General features: G+C 42.6%; 1 protein-coding gene across 1 annotated transcript; it reads right to left on the bottom strand.

Moving 5' to 3' along the window:
• Positions 1-17,347: 17,347 nt before the first annotated feature.
• LOC120290120 lies at positions 17,348-17,878 on the bottom strand. Its single transcript, XM_039305801.1, has one exon. It carries the CDS (start codon positions 17,876-17,878, stop codon positions 17,348-17,350), a length of 531 nt encoding a protein of 176 aa, XP_039161735.1.
• Between the last annotated feature and the right edge of the window lie 628 nt (positions 17,879-18,506).

Raw genomic sequence — 18,506 nt, 5'->3', positions numbered from 1 at the left:
AAATGGAATAGGAATAGGAGAGGGTGGGCTGATTTTTAGGCCCAAAGACCGTCCAACCAGCCCACGCCACCCCTTGGTCGACTGGCCCATGAAGACCCAAGGCTGGCCCAGCCTTGAAGCCCCTAAGCTTTGCATGTAAATCGCCAAGTGGCATGGAGGAGAAGCCAAGTGCGGCTGCCCCCATTGGCTTCCTTGGGCGGCTACATGCAATCAAATGATTGCAAATGATTGTAGGGGAAGAAAATTAAAGAGAGGGAGGCGGATTGATGAGGGGAAATCGACCGAGAGAGAGAGAGAGAGAGAGAGAGAGAGAGAGAGAGAGAGAGAGAGAGAGAGAGTTGTCAGAGAGAGAAAGGGGAACCGAGAGAGAGGAAGCGGGCGTGCGAGAGGAAGGAGGAGGATCGTCCGCCTAGCTCGCCGCCGTTCGTTCGCCGCTTTGCCTGCCATCTTTGTTGCTATTTGTGCTTAAGTTTAAGGCAAGTGAAGTCCTAAAACCTACCCCTTGCATTGCTGTGTTGTGTGTGTAGTAGATGGTAAATCTTGGTTGTAGTAGATGGGATGAAATTTTGGAGCTTTGAAGAGAGATTCGTTGGTCTAGCATGCTGTTTCTGGAAAGACCAGTCCGACCATCCATGAGATTGTGTGCTGCATGCGGCTTTTTAGTTGGAATCTTGTTTCAATCTCTTCATGAAAGTTGTAGAGAACACCTTGAAGAAAAACATACTAAAATGTTAGGCAAAACCAACAAGTATTGGTTAGTGAAATGATTTTTCTTTGGAGAAATTAGATCTGGAATTCGTTGTGCAGACCTTTAGAGATTTCGTGATCTGTAAAGTAACTTTCTTGTGAAAATATCACTTTTATCTCTTAATGAAAGTTGTAGTGTACTTCTTGAGGTAGAACATATAAAAATTTTATACGAAATTAACAAAAATAGATCGGGGAAATCGTTGTCTTTTGAAGAAACTGGATCTGGGAAAAAACGCTACTTCGACCCAGTATGATTTTGTGATTTTTATAAAATGATACTGTTAAAATTTGATCATGTGTCCTTAATAAAATTTGTAGGTAATATTCTGAGGAATAACATACTAAAAATTTAGAATAAATGAACATATGTAGGTCGGTGAAATGAGTTTCTTTTGAAAGATGGTAATCTGGAAAAAGATGACACCGAGAACAGGGGGAAATAATCGTCTATATCTAATAATCTAGAAAGATTTGGGTTTTTATTTCTTCATGAGATATTTACCTTTAAGACTTTTCTATAACATGTCAAAATTTCAGAATTTTTGGAGTTCATTTGTGTATTTAATTTAAATTTCTTCCGAAACTGTGCAAGTTGAAATATTGAAGTTTTGAGAACTGTGATGCATGGACCATACTGTTTTGTGTGAGATTCTTTTGGTATGGAGTTATTCATGAGATATCTGCCTTTAGGTCTCGTCTATAATGTGTCAAGTTTTCAGAATTTATTAATGCTATTTACTAATTGTTCTGGAGTTTTAATTAGAGGAATGCATTCTGATTTATCCGAAACATTGATGTGTTTTGAAAAATGAATGAAATTATCCATGTGATGTAATACCTTGAGTGGTTGATCTTGCTGCATATGTGATGACATATGGCATGTTATATGGCATGAAAAGTTGGTTGAGATCTTTGATATTATTGCATCAAATACCATGTTGAAATTGAGATACATGTGTGAATATAACATGAGAAAATAACGAGACTGTCGGAGGTGTGAGCCGACAATGCCCCGGGAGTGTTGGGATGCCCGGAGTGTGTGTGCCGGATGTCCTCGGGAGTTTCGAGATGCCCGGAGTGTGTGTGCCGGAAACCTCGGAGGTGTGTGCCAGAGGGATACCTCGTGATGCTAGTTGGGGTATGAGATGCCCGGAGTGTGTGTGCTGGATGCCCGGAGGTGGTGTGCCGAAGGTTCCTCGTGATGCCAAGTTGGATGCGAGTGATAAATTGTGGGATGCAAACACTGATCCCTGGAACGATAAAAATTGAGACTGTATCAAGTGCATGGTTGTATATGCACATATGGCATGGATATATGCTTGAATGCTTGATGATAAGTGCATGGTGGTATATGCACATATGGCATGGACATATGCATGAATGCTTGATGATAAGTGCATGGTGGTATATGCACATATGGCATGGTGATATATGCATGGCTGTAAGGTAAGGTATGCTTGAATGCATGAATGATATGTGCTTTATTCTTGATTGTTCTGTTTGACACATTGAGTAGTTTGGTGGATCTTTACTACTGAGTGGTTGTACTCACCCCTTTGGGGATTAACATTTCAGATTAGAAAGATGCCTTGGTTTAGTGTACGGAGCACATCTGTGTTGATGTGAAGTGTACGGAGCACATCTGTGTCGGTGCTCCTGGTTTAGTTTTTGTTCGAGTCCGTGTCCTGGTGATGTACGATGTGGGTCGAGCTGATGGCCCGGTTATCCAGGAGTTTTTATCTGTCCATGTCCGACATGATGGAGTTATGTTAGGGATGTTACCGCCGCCGCCACCCGATGCACCAAATTGGGTGTGATGACGGGTATAGCTGATGGGAGTTGACACTTTTTGGAGATAGCCGACGCTTGTTGATGGAGGAGTTGGCCTTTTTGTTGTATCGACCTTGATGTCCATCATGAAAATATAAATAAGAGTGAATTGGCTTTATCTTTTCTTATGGTGCGTAGTTGGTGTGTATTGCATTATGGTTATTGGAGGGAGAGATGGTGAGACTTGTTTATGCTTCCGCTAATAAGTTGCGTCGGGACCGCTTTCAAAAAAGAAAAAAATCCCTCGTCAAATGGTATCGGCAAGTGAAGTTATATGAGATCGAGTAATAAAGAGAGATCACCTGTGGCGACCTCAGGTGAATCGGGGGTGCCACATGCTGTCTCATATTCAACTCCTTCTGAGAGAATAGGTACTTGAGACTTTGTTAGTCAATGAAGATCTGGAATCTTTCTCCGCACAAATAATGTTTCCAAATCTTCAGAGCGAAAATGATCGCTGCGAGTTCTAAGTCATGCGTCGGGTAATTTAGCTTATGAGGTCTCGACTGACGGGATGAATATGCAACAACCCTACCATGCTGCATCAACACGCAACCCAATCCTCTGAACGACGTATCACTGTAGATCTCATATCCTCCAAGACCAGATGGAATAGTCAACATGGGTGCGGTAGTCAGTTTCTACTTAAGCTCTTGGAAACTACACTCGCACTTATCTGTCCACACGAACTTTTCTTCCTTCTTCAGCAGTCGAGTCAACGGTGAAGCTAATGCTGAAAACCCTTCCACAAACCATCTGTAATACCCTGCTAAACCCAGAAAACTTCTTATCTCTGTCACTGTAGTTGGTCTTGGCCAGTTGATCATTGCTTCAATCTTAGCTGGGTCCATAAAATTCCTTCTCTTGAAATCACGTAACCTAGGAACGCCACACGAGTCAACCAAAACTCGCATTTACTGAACTTAGGTACAACTCATGATTCCTCAGAGTCTGAAACATTATCCTTAAGTGTCTCTCGTGTTCCTCAGGGCTACTAGATTACATAAGGATATCGTCGATGAACACGATCACAAACTGATCCAAGTATTCCTTAAACACACGATCCATCAGATCCATAAAAGCAATTTAGGCGTTCGTCAGACCAAACGGCATTGCAGTGAACTCATAATGGCCGTATTGAGTATGAAATGCTGACTTCGGTATATATTCCTTTCGGATCCTCAGCTGATGATATCCTGTCCTCAGGTCGATCTTTGAAAATATCGACGCTCCTTGCAACTGATCAAACAAGTCGTCAACCCTTGATAGTGGATACTTGTTCTTGATCGTCACCTGATTGAATTGACGATAGTCGATGCATAGGCGCAACGAACCATCTTTCTTCTTCACGAACAGAACTAGTGCTCCCCAAGGTGATGCACTAGGACGTATGAATCTTTTATCCAACAACTCTTGCATCTGCACCTTCAGTTCTTTCAGCTCTGACAAAGCCATCCGGAAAGGAGCCTTAGAGATCGGCTCTATCCCGGGGGCTAACTCAATCACAAACTCAATCTCTCAATCTGGCGGTAAACATGGCAATTCCTTTTGGAAACACATCTGGAAACTCTTGCATCACTGCAATGTAACACCCCGAACCCTTCGCAGTCGTTACAGGTGCCAATGTTACACTTTATTACCTTTCTTTCTTTCAAGCAAGCGTCTTATTTGCAGACACCCATTTTTTTTTTTTAAACAATCGGTCCCAACGCGACTCATAGCGGAAGCAAATTAAACATCACCATCTATCCCCTACCAATCCATGATACAATTACACACCACTAATCATCGAGAATTTAAAAGATAAGCCATGCCACTTTTATTTACATATTATCGAGATGGGTTTTCACGGGTCGATACAAAAAGGAGACCAAGATTTTCAGCCACACTCGCCTCATCCCAAAAGATACTACGACCCCTAAAGAAATTCACATGACATCCCCCATCCAACGGTGGCGGCTACTCCCAAAAAGATGACACCAGCTCTCTACCCTTCACGTAACCATCACACCCATCCAGTGCATCGGGTGGTGGTGGCGGCAACATCCCCTAATCACTCCGTCTCGGCGGACATGAATGACAAAAACTCCTGGATGGCTGGGCCCTCGGCCCGGGCCACGTCGTACATGACCAGCACACGCACTCGCACAAATGTCGGTCCGGGGATAGTGACGCGGTCGATCTCCGTACAATCTACTTCTATATCGACGGAATACCATAGAAGGTGCCTCGCGTGACGGTAGGAAGCGGCATCTTTCTAATCTGAAATGTTATCCCAAAAGGGGTGAGTACGACCACTCGGCGGATAGGGAAATCCAATAACAACTCGGCACCATGCATACCATCATACAATGCAGGCATTGCTTACCTTTTGATGTCAAGCGTATTCATGCATCATCATAGCATATCACATCATATCATCATTAACCATGCATCACCATGCATATCACATCATATCATCATTAGCCATGCATCACCATGCATATCACATCATCATTAGCCATGCATCACCATGCATATCACATCATATCATCATTAGCCATGCATCACCATGCATATCACATCATATCATCATTAGCCATGCATCACCATGCATATCACATCATCATTAGCCATGCATCACCATGCATATCACATCATATCATCATTAACCATGCATCACCATGCATATCATATCATCATTAGCCATGCATCACCATGCATATCACATCATCATTAGCCATGCATCACCATGCATATCACATCATCATTAGCCATGCATCACCATGCATATCACATTATACCATCATTAGCCATGCATCACCATGCATATCATATCATCATTAGCCATGCATCACCATGCATATCACATCATCATTAGCCATGCATCACCATGCATATCATATCATATCATAGATCAATTTCCACTTTTACTTATCAATTGATCCCCACATTATCTTTTCTCAAATCATCAAATTCACCATCATCACCATCCCTTCGGGCAGAAACCTCCGACAGGGATCCCAGTATCCCAGCCATCTCATGGCCACTGGGCTTCCGGCCCCCCACATTTCGGGCATCTCGCATCTCAACTAGCATCACGAGGCATTCCCTTCGGGCAGAAACCTCCGACAGGGCTTCCGGCCTTTACCCTTCTAGCTAGGGATCTCGCACCCCAAATCCTGGCATCGCGAGTCACTCCCTTCGGGCAGAAACCTCCGACAGGGCTTCCGGCCCCCACATTCCGGCATCCTGAAACTCCCAAGGAATCTCTCGGAATTACGCCACCAGCCACCGACAACATCCTCCACCACAACCTCTTACTCACATACCATTTTCCACTTTTTATCATCCTTTTCATCTTATTATTTCATGGCATATGAATCACACACACACGCATCATGATTCATAATCATACATGCATCAATGCCATATAACAATGCATCATATTCATGTGCATACATACACCCATGTCATATAACAATGCATTATAACTCAATAAAACTCTTGGCCAATAAAGTAATCCACTTTTTATTTTATTATTATTTTATTATTATATTTATTTATTTTCATAAATATTTTATTTAATATTTATGATTTTCCAAAAATCATAATATTCAAACAATCATTAAACAAACAATTTAAAATCACAATTTCACACAAATTCATGGCCAATTCGCATTTTACATAATTTCCCAAATTTCCACAAAATACACACAACATTCGGATCACGGCCAGATTGCACAGTTTTCGAATTAATTCAATTAAAATACTCATATGACCTCCGAAAATTCCCAAATTTTACAGGATGATAGCCAACACATTTTCGTGCATTTTTTATGAATAACTCTAAGCCAAATTCTATATATATTAATTTATATAACTCCACGAAGCTTCTGGAACCTCTACCGTTTCGTCCAGAACGTACATCACCGAAAAACTTATGTTTGACCCATCAAATCTCTTTCGTTTCTTCTGAAATTCGAGTATGTTATGTATCAATGTGTCCTTTACAAGTTTCATGAAGAGATCTAGGTTAAATAACCAAAGTATGATCCTCTTTTAAGTCCTTGAAGTCTGGGGTGTCTCGGTATACTTCAACAGAACCAAACGTCTCAAAGATCTAGCCGATTAACTAGGCTATACTTGTTCATTTCTCTTCAAATTTGAGTATATTTTAGTTTAGGATGTTACCTACAACTTCCATGAAGACAAAAAGTGAGATCTCCAACAGAAATGAACATGCAACCAAGAAATCATCAAGAGGTCAGTAGGAAATTCGCAGATCTGAAGTCTCCGTATAACAGAGCTTTTTACCCCTCATATAACCTTCGTTTTCCACGAAATTCGAGTATGTCACACTACAAGATGATAGCTTAAACTTTCATGAAGACACCGAAGCCAAAATCGCACTCCAAGTACACATGCAAGCTCGACTAAGATACTGGCTACCACAAACCGAACGGAAACAGCCACATTACATGAACACATGCAACCCTTACTTCGGTATTTCGCCCAAATCACCCCTAAACCCGAACATGCAACCATCAAAACAACATGCAAGAGAAGTTAAGGACCCCCCACTTGCCTCCAAAATGAACGAACAGCAAGCACAAGGCGGCGTAGGACGGTCGGACAAGGCGGACGTACGGCGGCAACTCTCGGCTCCACCTCCTCTCTCTCGGTTCCTCTCTTCCGCTCAAGCTCTCTCTGTCGCACACCTCTCTTTGGACGGAAATGAAGCAAGTAACCGGCCATTTCTCTCTCTTAATCCCTTTTTATACTCCCCCCCTAGGCTCATCATAGGTAATGATTGATCCACCACACCTATGGCCAATGCATGAGGACTTGTCTTGCCACTTGTCATTTCTATTTTTGAAATTTGATTTGGGTTAATGGGCTTGGGCTTAGGCCCAACCGGCCATTTCTCCTTCTTGGGCTGGTCGAACTCCCTCTTGGGCCCAATGGGCCGACTAGCTTGGCCCACCAAGCTCTAGGCTAATGGGTCCAAGGCCCATTTCAAAATAACCCTATTTTCTCTTCTTTTTTCTTGAATTCCTTTTTATAAATATTTCTAAATTCAAATTTCATCTTGGCCAAAGTCTTGGGATATTTCAATTATTGAAATTTAAATCATATGGCCAAGCATTTAAATTTAAATTTCCACAACACAAGCAAAATTCATCAAATTAAAAGACAAATTGGCTAAAGCATAAGCCATAAAATTCTATCACCTAATTAAAGACATTTAACACACCTTAAGGCTTGGCTTTGAATTTCCGGGATGCCACAATTCTCCCCTCCTTAGAGAATTTCGTCCTCGAAATTCAAGCACTACTCGCGCCTTCCTGAAATAAATAAGGGTACTTTTCCCTCATCTGATCCTCACTTTCCCATGTGGCTTCCTCCACATCATGATGTCGCCATAACACCTTAACCAATGGGATCTTTTTGGTCCTAAGAATTTGCTCTTTTCGATCCAATATCTGCACAGGCTCCTCGATGAACCTTACTTTCTCATCCATTTTGATGGCTTCATGATCGAGTATATGACCAGGATCCGGCTGGTACTTCCTCAACATCGATACATGAAACACATCGTGCAGATTTCCTAACTTAGGAGGTAACGCTAAACGATAAGCCACGTCACCTATTTTCTCAAGTATCTCAAAAGGTCCGACAAATCTAGGGCTTAACTTACCCTTCTTCCCAAATCGAGATATTCCTTTCATTGGAGATACCTTAAGGAATACATGATCTCCTATACTAAACTCCAAAGGCCTCCTACGTCTATCTGCGTAGCCTTTCTGTCTACTCTGAGCTGTTCTAAGCCTTTCTCTGATAACATCAACAGCCTCAGTGGTAACTTGTACCAATTCAGGTCCTGTCAACTTCCTCTCGCCCACTTCATTCCAACAAACAGGAGTCCTACATCTCCTTCCATATAATGCTTCATAAGGTGACATGCCTATACTCTTCTGAAAACTATTGTTATAGGCAAACTCCACCAAATGCAATCTTTCATCCCAATTTCCTTTGAAATCAATCACACAGGCTCTCAACATATCCTCCAGTATCTGGATTACTCTTTCCGATTGACCATCTGTCTGAGGATGAAAAGTCAGTACTAAACGAAGCTTAGATCCTAATGCAACTTGAAGACTTTTCCAAAAATTCGAAGTAAACCTCGGGTCTCGATCTGAAGTAATAGTCACTGGAACACCATGTAAGCGTACCACTTGACTTACATACATGTCCGCATACTTATCCATTGGGTAATCCATACGAATCGCTAAGAAATGTGCCGACTTAGTCAAACGATCCACTATAACCCAAATTGAATCATGACCACTTGATGTCCTTGGCAATCCTTGCACAAAGTCCATCGTTATATGTTCCCATTTCCATTCAGGAATGTCTAATGGTCTCAAAAGTCCTGCGGGTTTTCGATGCTCTGCTTTTACTTGCTGACATGTCAAACATTGAGAAACGTACTTAGCCGTATCTGCCTTCATACCTTTCCACCAAAATTGCTGACGCAAATTTCTATACATCTTTGTACTTCCTGGGTGGATACTATAATTACTCTTATGCGCCTCCGACAGAATTTCCTTCCTTAATTCCTCATTGTCGGAACACAAAGTCGTCCTTGACATCTTACTATTCCATCATTAGAGATCTGAAATTCCGATCTTTTCCCTAAAGATACAGCATCTTTCACTTTCAAAATCTCGGGTCGATTCTTGCAGAATTTTAATTTTATGGATAATCTACGGCTCAATCCTTAATGCTCTAAGCATACAGTAAGACAATCCATTTCCAATTTAAATTCTGAATTTGCCACGATTCCAACAATTTCCATTCCGCCATCCTCAAACTAGCTATCTCTACGGCCGACTTTCGACTAAGAGCATCCGCTACTCTATTCGCTTTTCTGGATGATATTTTATCTCACAATCATAGTCCTTCAACAACTCCATCCACCTCCTTTGTCTCATGTTCAACTCCTTTTGTGAGAACAGATACTTCAAACTCTTATGATCCGTATAAATCTCAAACTTTTCCCCATACAAATAGTGTCTCCATATCTTCAAGGCAAACACTATAGCTGCTAGCTCTAAATCATGCGTCGGGTAATTTAGCTCATGAGGTTTCAATTGTCTGGATGCATAGGCTACAACCTTGCCATGCTGCATCAACACACATCCTAGTCCTTTGTGAGATGCATCACTATACACCGTGAATCCATCAGGTCCAGTAGGTATAGTCAGAATTGGAGCTGAAGTCAATTTCCTTTTGAGCTCCTGAAAACTCCTTTCACATTCTCCATTCCACTCAAACTTCACATTCTTTCGGGTCAACTTAGTTAAAGGTCCTGCCAGTTTTGAAAATCCTTCAATGAACCTCCTATAATAACCAGCCAATCCTAAGAAACTTCGTATCTCAGTAGGTGTCGTCGGTCTCGGCCAATTCACTACCATTTCAACTTTTGCCGGGTCTACTGCAATTCCTTTTCCTGACACCACATGTCCTAAAAATACTATCCGATCCAACCAGAATTCACACTTACTAAACTTAGCATACAACTTATGCTCTCTTAGAGTCTGCAAAACTATCCTCAAATGCTGCTCATGCTCTTTAGGCCCTTTTGAATATATCAAAATATCATCAATAAACACAATCACAAACTGGTCCAAATAAGGCTGAAATATCCTATTCATCAAATCCATAAATGCAGCCGGGGCGTTAGTCAATCCAAATGGCATAACAAGGAACTCATAATGTCCATAACGAGTCCTGAATGCGGTCTTAGGAATGTCCTCCTTCTTAATTCTCAACCGATGGTATCCCGACCTTAAGTCAATCTTAGAGAAAAGACCGAACTTCCCGGAGTTGGTCAAATAAATCATCAATTCTAGGCAAAGGATACTTATTCTTAATGGTCACCTGATTCAATCGCCTATAGTCAATACACAAGCGCATTGACCCATCCTTCTTTTCACAAACAAGACCGGTGCACCCCAAGGTGAAGCACTTGGTCTAATGAATCCTTTATCAAGCAATTCCTGCAATTGCACTTTCAACTCCTTCAATTCAACTAGAGCCATTCTATACGGGGCTTTTGATATAGGTCCTGTTCCAGGCATTAGTTCAATTTCAAATTCAATCTCCCGCTCTGGCGGCAATCCAGGTAATTCCTCAGGAAATACATCTTGAAATTCGTTAACTACACGAACTTCCTCGAGATTAGGCTCCTCCCTTGCATAATCTCTAACTATGGCTAGGTACCCTTGACATCCTTCGTCAAGTAACTTACATGCTTCTACTGCCGAAACAAGAGTTACAGGAAAATGGGTTTGACCTCCTAGAAATTCACAACTAGACTGATCAGGTAAAACAAATTGCACCACTCTTCTATAACAATCCATTCTAGCCCGATACTTACGAAGCCAATCCATTCCTATAATAACATCAAAATCATACATAGCCATTACAACCAAGTCTATTTCCATGTCCTTTCCTCCCATTGAGATCTTACAATTTTCACACACCAATGTAGACAATACCATATCCTTTAAAGGCGTGGAAACACAAAGAGGCGTCTCAAGCGGCATAACTTCTATCTTATTCAAACATCTATATCTTTCAGACACAAACGAATGCGTTGCACCCGTGTCAAACAATGCATATGCCTTTTCACCATTAATAAGAATCGTACCTGAAATAACATTTTTGGAAGCTTCCGCTTCCTCCTGGGTAATCGCATACACCCTTCCTTGTGCAGGTGGTCTCTGAGGATTTCCTTGCGGATTTGACCTAACAGCACTCTGATATCCCTGTCGCACTGAGCCAACACTCACTTGCGACCTCTCTCGCGGGCAATTCCTCCTAAGATGTCCCACTTGTCCACAGCCAAAACATTTCTGCTGTCCAGGCTGATAGGGTGCTTTCCCTATGTTCAGACCACTCCTTGTTCCTCCAAAATTTCCAAAATTTCCCTTCTTCTTCACATTCCAGGTCTGACCTTGACCAGAATAAGGTCTCTTCCCCTTTTTCACATCACTAAAATTCAACGGTTTCTTAAACTCAGACCGCTCTCTCAGCAATTCCTGCTCCACTAACTGCGCCCTTTCATAAATCTCATTATAATCTCTTATGTTCAAAGGCACCAATCGCTTTCTAATGTCGGTCCTCGGCCCTTTCAGAATCTCTTAGCCTTCTCCTCCCGATCCTCAATCAATCTAGGAGCATATCTAGACAATTCAGAAAATCTAGCCTCATCATACGATCTACGGTCAACCCCTTTTGTTCTAGCTGAACAAATTCAGTAATCTTCCTATCCTTAGCACGGTCGAGAGAAATGCTTCCTATTAAAAGCTCTAACAAACTCCTCCCAGCTCACATCGGTACACTGGTGGAAAGATTATGTCCTTCGAAGCTCTCCACCAAAACTTCGCATTTCCCTCAATTGGTACTCTGCTAAGACTATTTTCTCAGCATCGAGTGCAGTCCAACAGCCGGAAAATTCGTTCCATCCCATCAATCCAATGCTCGCCTCCTCGGGACTTCCTATTCCATTAAACTTAAGTGGCTTCAGCTTCAAAATTGCTCCACTAGTCCTTGAGTACGGCGTTCGCTCCGGGCTGTTGCTGCCTGCCTCTCCATCAGATTTCCAATATTGGCTAATGCCTGCAGGATATCTTCCATTCGGGGTTCAGCTCTTGCAGCAGAGGCTTCAGCCCTCGATGGATGAGCACTTCCAGCTCGCACCATGACTCTCCTGCAATTTCCAAGCATTGCCTCAGGAATAAACTGAGACTCACTGCCTCCACTCAAAGCAATTACTATCACTACATAAGTAACATATACATGTTACTGGCACCTAAAATAACTCAAAATAAACTACTGGGGATCTACGAGTGAATACTCATCACCCGTTATTCATTCATATCGTCTTACATCCTATGGTGTGCATTGTCATCATGTTCCTCAATTCCAAATAAGGCTCCTTATCACTCCACCTATAACCATTCGCTCGATACCAAAAAAAAGGGCGACAACACCCCGAACCCTTCGCGGTCGTTACCGGTGCCAATGTTACACTTTATTACCTTTCTTTCTTTCAAGCAAGCGTCCTTATTTGCAGACACCCATTTTTTTTTTTTTTTAAACAATCGGTCCCAACGCGACTCATAGCGGAAGCAAATTAAACATCACCATCTATCCCCTACCAATCCATGATACAATTACACACCACTAATCATCGAATTTAAAAGATAAGCCATGCCACTTTTATTTACATATTATCGAGATGGGTTTTTCACGGGTCGATACAAAAGGAGACCAAGATTTTCAGCCACACTCAGCCTCATCCCAAAAAGATACTCGACCCTAAAGAAATTCACATGACATCCCCCATCCAACGGTGGCGGCTACTCCCAAAAAGATGACACCGGCTCTCCCTACCCTTCACGTAACCATCACACCCATCCCAGTGCATCGGGTGGTGGTGGCGGCAACATCCCCCTAATCACTCCGTCTCGGCGGACATGAACAGACAAAAACTCATGGATGACTGGGCCCTCAGCCAGGCCCACGTCGTACATGACCAGCACACGCACTCGCACAAATGTCGGTCCGGGGATAGTGACGCGGTCGATCTCCGTACAATCTACTTCTATATCGACGGAATACCATAGAAGGTGCCTCGCGTGACGGTAGGAACGGCATCTTTCTAATCTGAAATGTTATCCCAAAAGGTGAGTACAACCACTGGCAGATAGGGAAATCCAATAACAACTCAGTGCACCATGCATACCATCATACAATGCAGGCATTGCTTACCTTTTTGATGTCAAGCGTATTCATGCATCATCATAGCATATCACATCATATCATCATTAACCATGCATCACCATGCATATCACATCATATCATCATTAGCCATGCATCACCATGCATATCACATCATCATTAGCCATGCATCACCATGCATATCACATCATATCATCATTAGCCATGCATCACCATGCATATCACATCATATCATCATTAGCCATGCATCACCATGCATATCACATCATCATTAGCCATGCATCACCATGCATATCATCATATCATCATTAACCATGCATCACCATGCATATCATATCATCATTAGCCATGCATCACCATGCATATCACATCATCATTAGCCATGCATCACCATGCATATCACATCATCATTAGCCATGCATCACCATGCATATCATTTATACCATCATTAGCCATGCATCACCATGCATATCATATCATCATTAGCCATGCATCACCATGCATATCACATCATCATTAGCCATGCATCACCATGCATATCATATCATATCATAGATCAATTTCCACTTTTACTTATCAATTGATCCCCACATTATCTTTTCTCAAATCATCAAATTCACCATCATCACCATCCCTTCGGGCAGAAACCTCCGACAGGGATCCCAGTATCCCAGCCATCTCATGGCCACTGGGCTTCCGGCCCCCCACATTCCGGGCATCTCGCATCTCAACTAGCATCACGAGGCATTCCCTTCGGGCAGAAACCTCCGACAGGGCTTCCGGCCTTTACCCTTCTAGCTAGGGATCTCGCACCCCAAATCCCGGCATCGCGAGTCACTCCCTTCGGGCGAAAACCTCCGACAGGCTTCCGGCCCCCACATTCCGGGCATCCTGAAACTCCCGGGAATCTCTGGAATTACGCCACCAGCCACCAGACAACATCCTCCACCACAACCTCTTACTCACATACCATTTTCCACTTTTTATCATCCTTTTCATCTTATTATTTCATGGCATATGAATCACACACACGCATCATGATTCATAATCATACATGCATCAATGCCATATAACAATGCATCATATTCATGTGCATACATACACCCATGTCATATAACAATGCATTATAACTCAATAAAACTCTTGGCCAATAAAGTAATCCACTTTTTATTTTATTATTATTTTATTATTATATTTATTTATTTTCATAAATATTTTATTTAATATTTATGATTTTCCAAAATCATAATATTCAAACAATCATTAAACAAACAATTTAAAATCACAATTTCACACAAATTCATGGCCAATTCGCATTTTACATAATTTCCCAAATTTCCACAAAATACACACAACATTCGGATCACGGCCAGATTGCACAGTTTTCGAATTAATTCAATTAAAATACTCATATGACCTCCGAAAATTCCCAAATTTTACAGGATGATAGCCAACACATCTTCGTACATTTTTCATGAATAACTCTAAGCCAAATTCTATATATATTAATTTATATAACTCCACGAAGCTTCTGGAACCTCTACCGTTTCGTCCAGAACGTACATCACCGAAAAACTTATGTTTGACCCATCAAATCTCTTTAGTTTCTTCTGAAATTCGAGTATGTTATGTATCAATGTGTCCTTTACAAGTTTCATGAAGAGATCTAGGTTAAATAACCAAAGTATGATCCTCTTTTAAGTCCTTGAAGTCTCGGGTGTCTCGGTATACTTCAACAGAACCAAACGTCTCAAAGATCTAGCCGATTAACTAGGCTATACTTGTTCATTTCTCTTCAAATTTGAGTATATTTTAGTTTAGGATGTTACCTACAACTTCCATGAAGACAACAAAGTGAGATCTCCAACAGAAATGAACATGCAACCAAGAAATCATCAAGAGGTCAGTAGGAAATTCGCAGATCTGAAGTCTCCGTATAACAGAGCTTTTTACCCCTCATATAACCTTCGTTTTCCACGAAATTCGAGTATGTCATACTACAAGATGATAGCTTCAACTTTCATGAAGACACCGAAGCCAAAATCGCACTCCAAGTACACATGCAAGCTCGACTAAGATACTGGCTACCACAAACCGAACGGAAACAGCCACATTACATGAACACATGCAACCCTTACTTCGGTATTTCGCCCAAATCACCCCTAAACCCGAACATGCAACCATCAAAACAACATGCAAGAGAAGTTAAGGACCCCCCACTTGCCTCCAAAATGAACGAACAGCAAGCACAAGGCGGCGTAGGACGGTCGGACAAGGCGGACGTACGGCGGCAACTCTCGGCTCCACCTCCTCTCTCTCGGTTCCTCTCTTCCGCTCAAGCTCTCTCTGTCGCACACCTCTCTCTTTGGACGGAAATGAAGCAAGTAACCGGCCATTTCTCTCTCTTAATCCCTTTTTATACTCCCCCCCTAGGCTCATCATAGGTAATGATTGATCCACCACACCTATGGCCAATGCATGAGGACTTGTCTTGCCACTTGTCATTTCTATTTTTGAAATTTGATTTGGGTTAATGGGCTTGGGCTTAGGCCCAACCGGCCATTTCTCCTTCTTGGGCTGGTCGAACTCCCCTCTTGGGCCCAATGGGCCGACTAGCTTGGCCCACCAAGCTCTAGGCTAATGGGTCCAAGGCCCATTTCGAAAATAACCCTATTTTCTCTTCTTTTTTTTTTGAATTCCTTTTTATAAATATTTCTAAATTCAAATTTCATCTTGGCCAAAGTCTTGGGATATTTCAATTATTGAAATTTAAATCATATGGCCAAGCATTTAAATTTAAATTTCCACAACACAAGCAAAATTCATCAAATTAAAAGACAAATTGGCTAAAGCATAAGCCATAAAATTCTATCACCTAATTAAAGACATTTAACACACCTTAAGGCTTGGCTTTGAATTTCCGGGATGCCACATGCAATATCTTCTATCTTCTGCTCCTCAACTATCGTATCCACAATAGTCGCCAGGTAACCTTGACAATCCCCGTTTAACAAACGGGTTCCCTCAAGCGACGAGATCAAGGTAATCGAGGGTCCTCCTCGACTCCCAATAAACTTGAAGCTCTCACCCACTAACGGCTTAAACTGAATCACCTTGCGATATCAGTCCATCTTAGCTCGTTGCTTGGTGAGCCAATCCATGCCAATAATCACATCAAAATCATACATGGCTAGGACTATCAAATCTATCTTCCCCTCTCGCTCACCAATCACTAACTTACAACCAGGACAACCCACTGTAGCTAACACATTGTCCTTTAATGGTGTCGATATGCTAATCACTGACTCCAACAACTTAGGAATCAATCCTACCAACTTAATATATCGCTCAACTATAAACGAATGAGTTGCACCAGGGTCGAATAAAGAATAAGCAGCTTGGTCGTTCAATGAGACCGTACTTGTGATCACATTAGGCGCATCCTCCGCTTGTCCTCTAGTGATAACATACGTCCTTCTTTAAGTTGGAGGTTGGATCAATCCACTCTACGGCGCATTCGGTGGCGCGATTCCTCGGTTCTGACCCATCGGTGGTGGCGGCGATAACTGCTATTGTCCCATCAGTCTCCTAGGACAATTCCTGGCTATGTGACCCTGCTAGCCACACTCATAGCAAGCACCATCCTATAAGGACACGGGGCTATACCATGTCGTCTTCCGTAAAAACGACACATGCCATTATGTCTTTGTTGGCTTCCCTATCCCACCCTTCCTGTTGGGTGGAATAGGATACCTTCCTCCGGTCATCAGTCTCTTCCCAAACCGATTCCTATCTCTGTTAGAACCAAACCGCGACTTAGATGCGGCGGCTCGTTCATTCTGGTCTCTCTCTATCATCTAGACCCGTTCATACAAATCGTTGTAGTTCCTCAAGTTGAGTAGTATTAATGGACTCCTTAGTTCCGGTCTGAGTCTATCTCTGAACCTTCTAGCTCGATCTATCAGATCCTTAATCAATCTGGGGGCGTATTGTGACAGTTTAGCGAACTTCTCTTCATGCGATCAACAACTGTCATCGTACATTGGCGAAGGCGCTGGAATTCCGCCATCTTCAGTTCTCTGGCAGTCTCAGAAAAATATTTTCTGTTGAAGACCTTAACAAAAGCGTTCCACTTCGAAACCACACCTTCAGGGAATACCATTCCTCTAGTGGTCATCCACCAAATGCTTACAATTCCCTGTAGTTGATAGGCTGCAAGGACGACCTTCTCTGTCTCGGTGCACATCAGCAGTGCAAAGGTCTTCTCCAAACCCTGAATCCATAGGGGTACAGCTTCAGGATCTCCTACTCCCGTGAACTTCGGCGGATTCAATTTCAGGAATTGTTCTGCCAGCTTATGCATCGGCCTCACAGCGGCCACATTTCCAGGTGGAACCTCAGCAGGTGCAGCAACAGGTGCGGCGGCAACTGCAATAGCAGCAGCGGTAGTAGCAGCAGCATCGGCGACGGCATTGGTGGCATTGGTGGCGGCAGTGCTAGCCATGGCTAAAGCGGCGACACTAACAGCTTGATTCTAAGTCTGCTGCTCCATTCGATTTCCCATAGCCTCTAGCGTCTGCATGATCTCATCCATTCTCGGATCACCAAGGGCTGCTACATTTGCACCGACTGGAGGCGGTGCTACTCCACTTGCGCTGGCCTCAGCCTGCGCTCTGCTTTGAGCACATCGGGTACCGACCCTCGTTGGTGTCCTACCCCGAGTCACAGGGCCTACTACCCTCTTCCTAGGAGTCCTCTACTCCTGGTCACTCATGCTACAGGATCTTTATAGACACCCGTTTTCCAATTCCAATACCACATTAGAATTTGAGTGACCACACAAACAAACTACCAAATAGCTATCAATCACATGCATCAGCATATTAAAAGCATTTCCTACTAACTATCCCATAAACCATCGCACCTTATCACTCCAACTACTGACCAGCTTTGATACCACTAAATAGTGGGGATGTCACGCCCCGATCCTCGAGTACATGCCCATCCCTCGGTGGTCGATAAATTTGCGATGTTCTCAGGACGCGTCGCCGACCCATTCATTTTAATGCACATGCGGAAACATATAATAAAACCCCTAACAGTAATTAATACAAGATAGGAAAGCAGGAAAC

The sequence above is a fragment of the Eucalyptus grandis genome, unplaced genomic scaffold, assembly GCF_016545825.1.
Source record: "Eucalyptus grandis isolate ANBG69807.140 unplaced genomic scaffold, ASM1654582v1 tig00007206, whole genome shotgun sequence".
Lineage (NCBI taxonomy): Eukaryota > Viridiplantae > Streptophyta > Magnoliopsida > Myrtales > Myrtaceae > Eucalyptus > Eucalyptus grandis.
This window is presented reverse-complemented; position numbering and strand designations above follow the sequence as displayed.

What these genes read in the sequence shown, in the direction of transcription:
- LOC120290120 (XM_039305801.1), bottom strand. Translation starts at nt 17,878, where the DNA reads ATGGCTAGCACTGCCGCCACCAATGCCACCAATGCCGTCGCCGATGCT.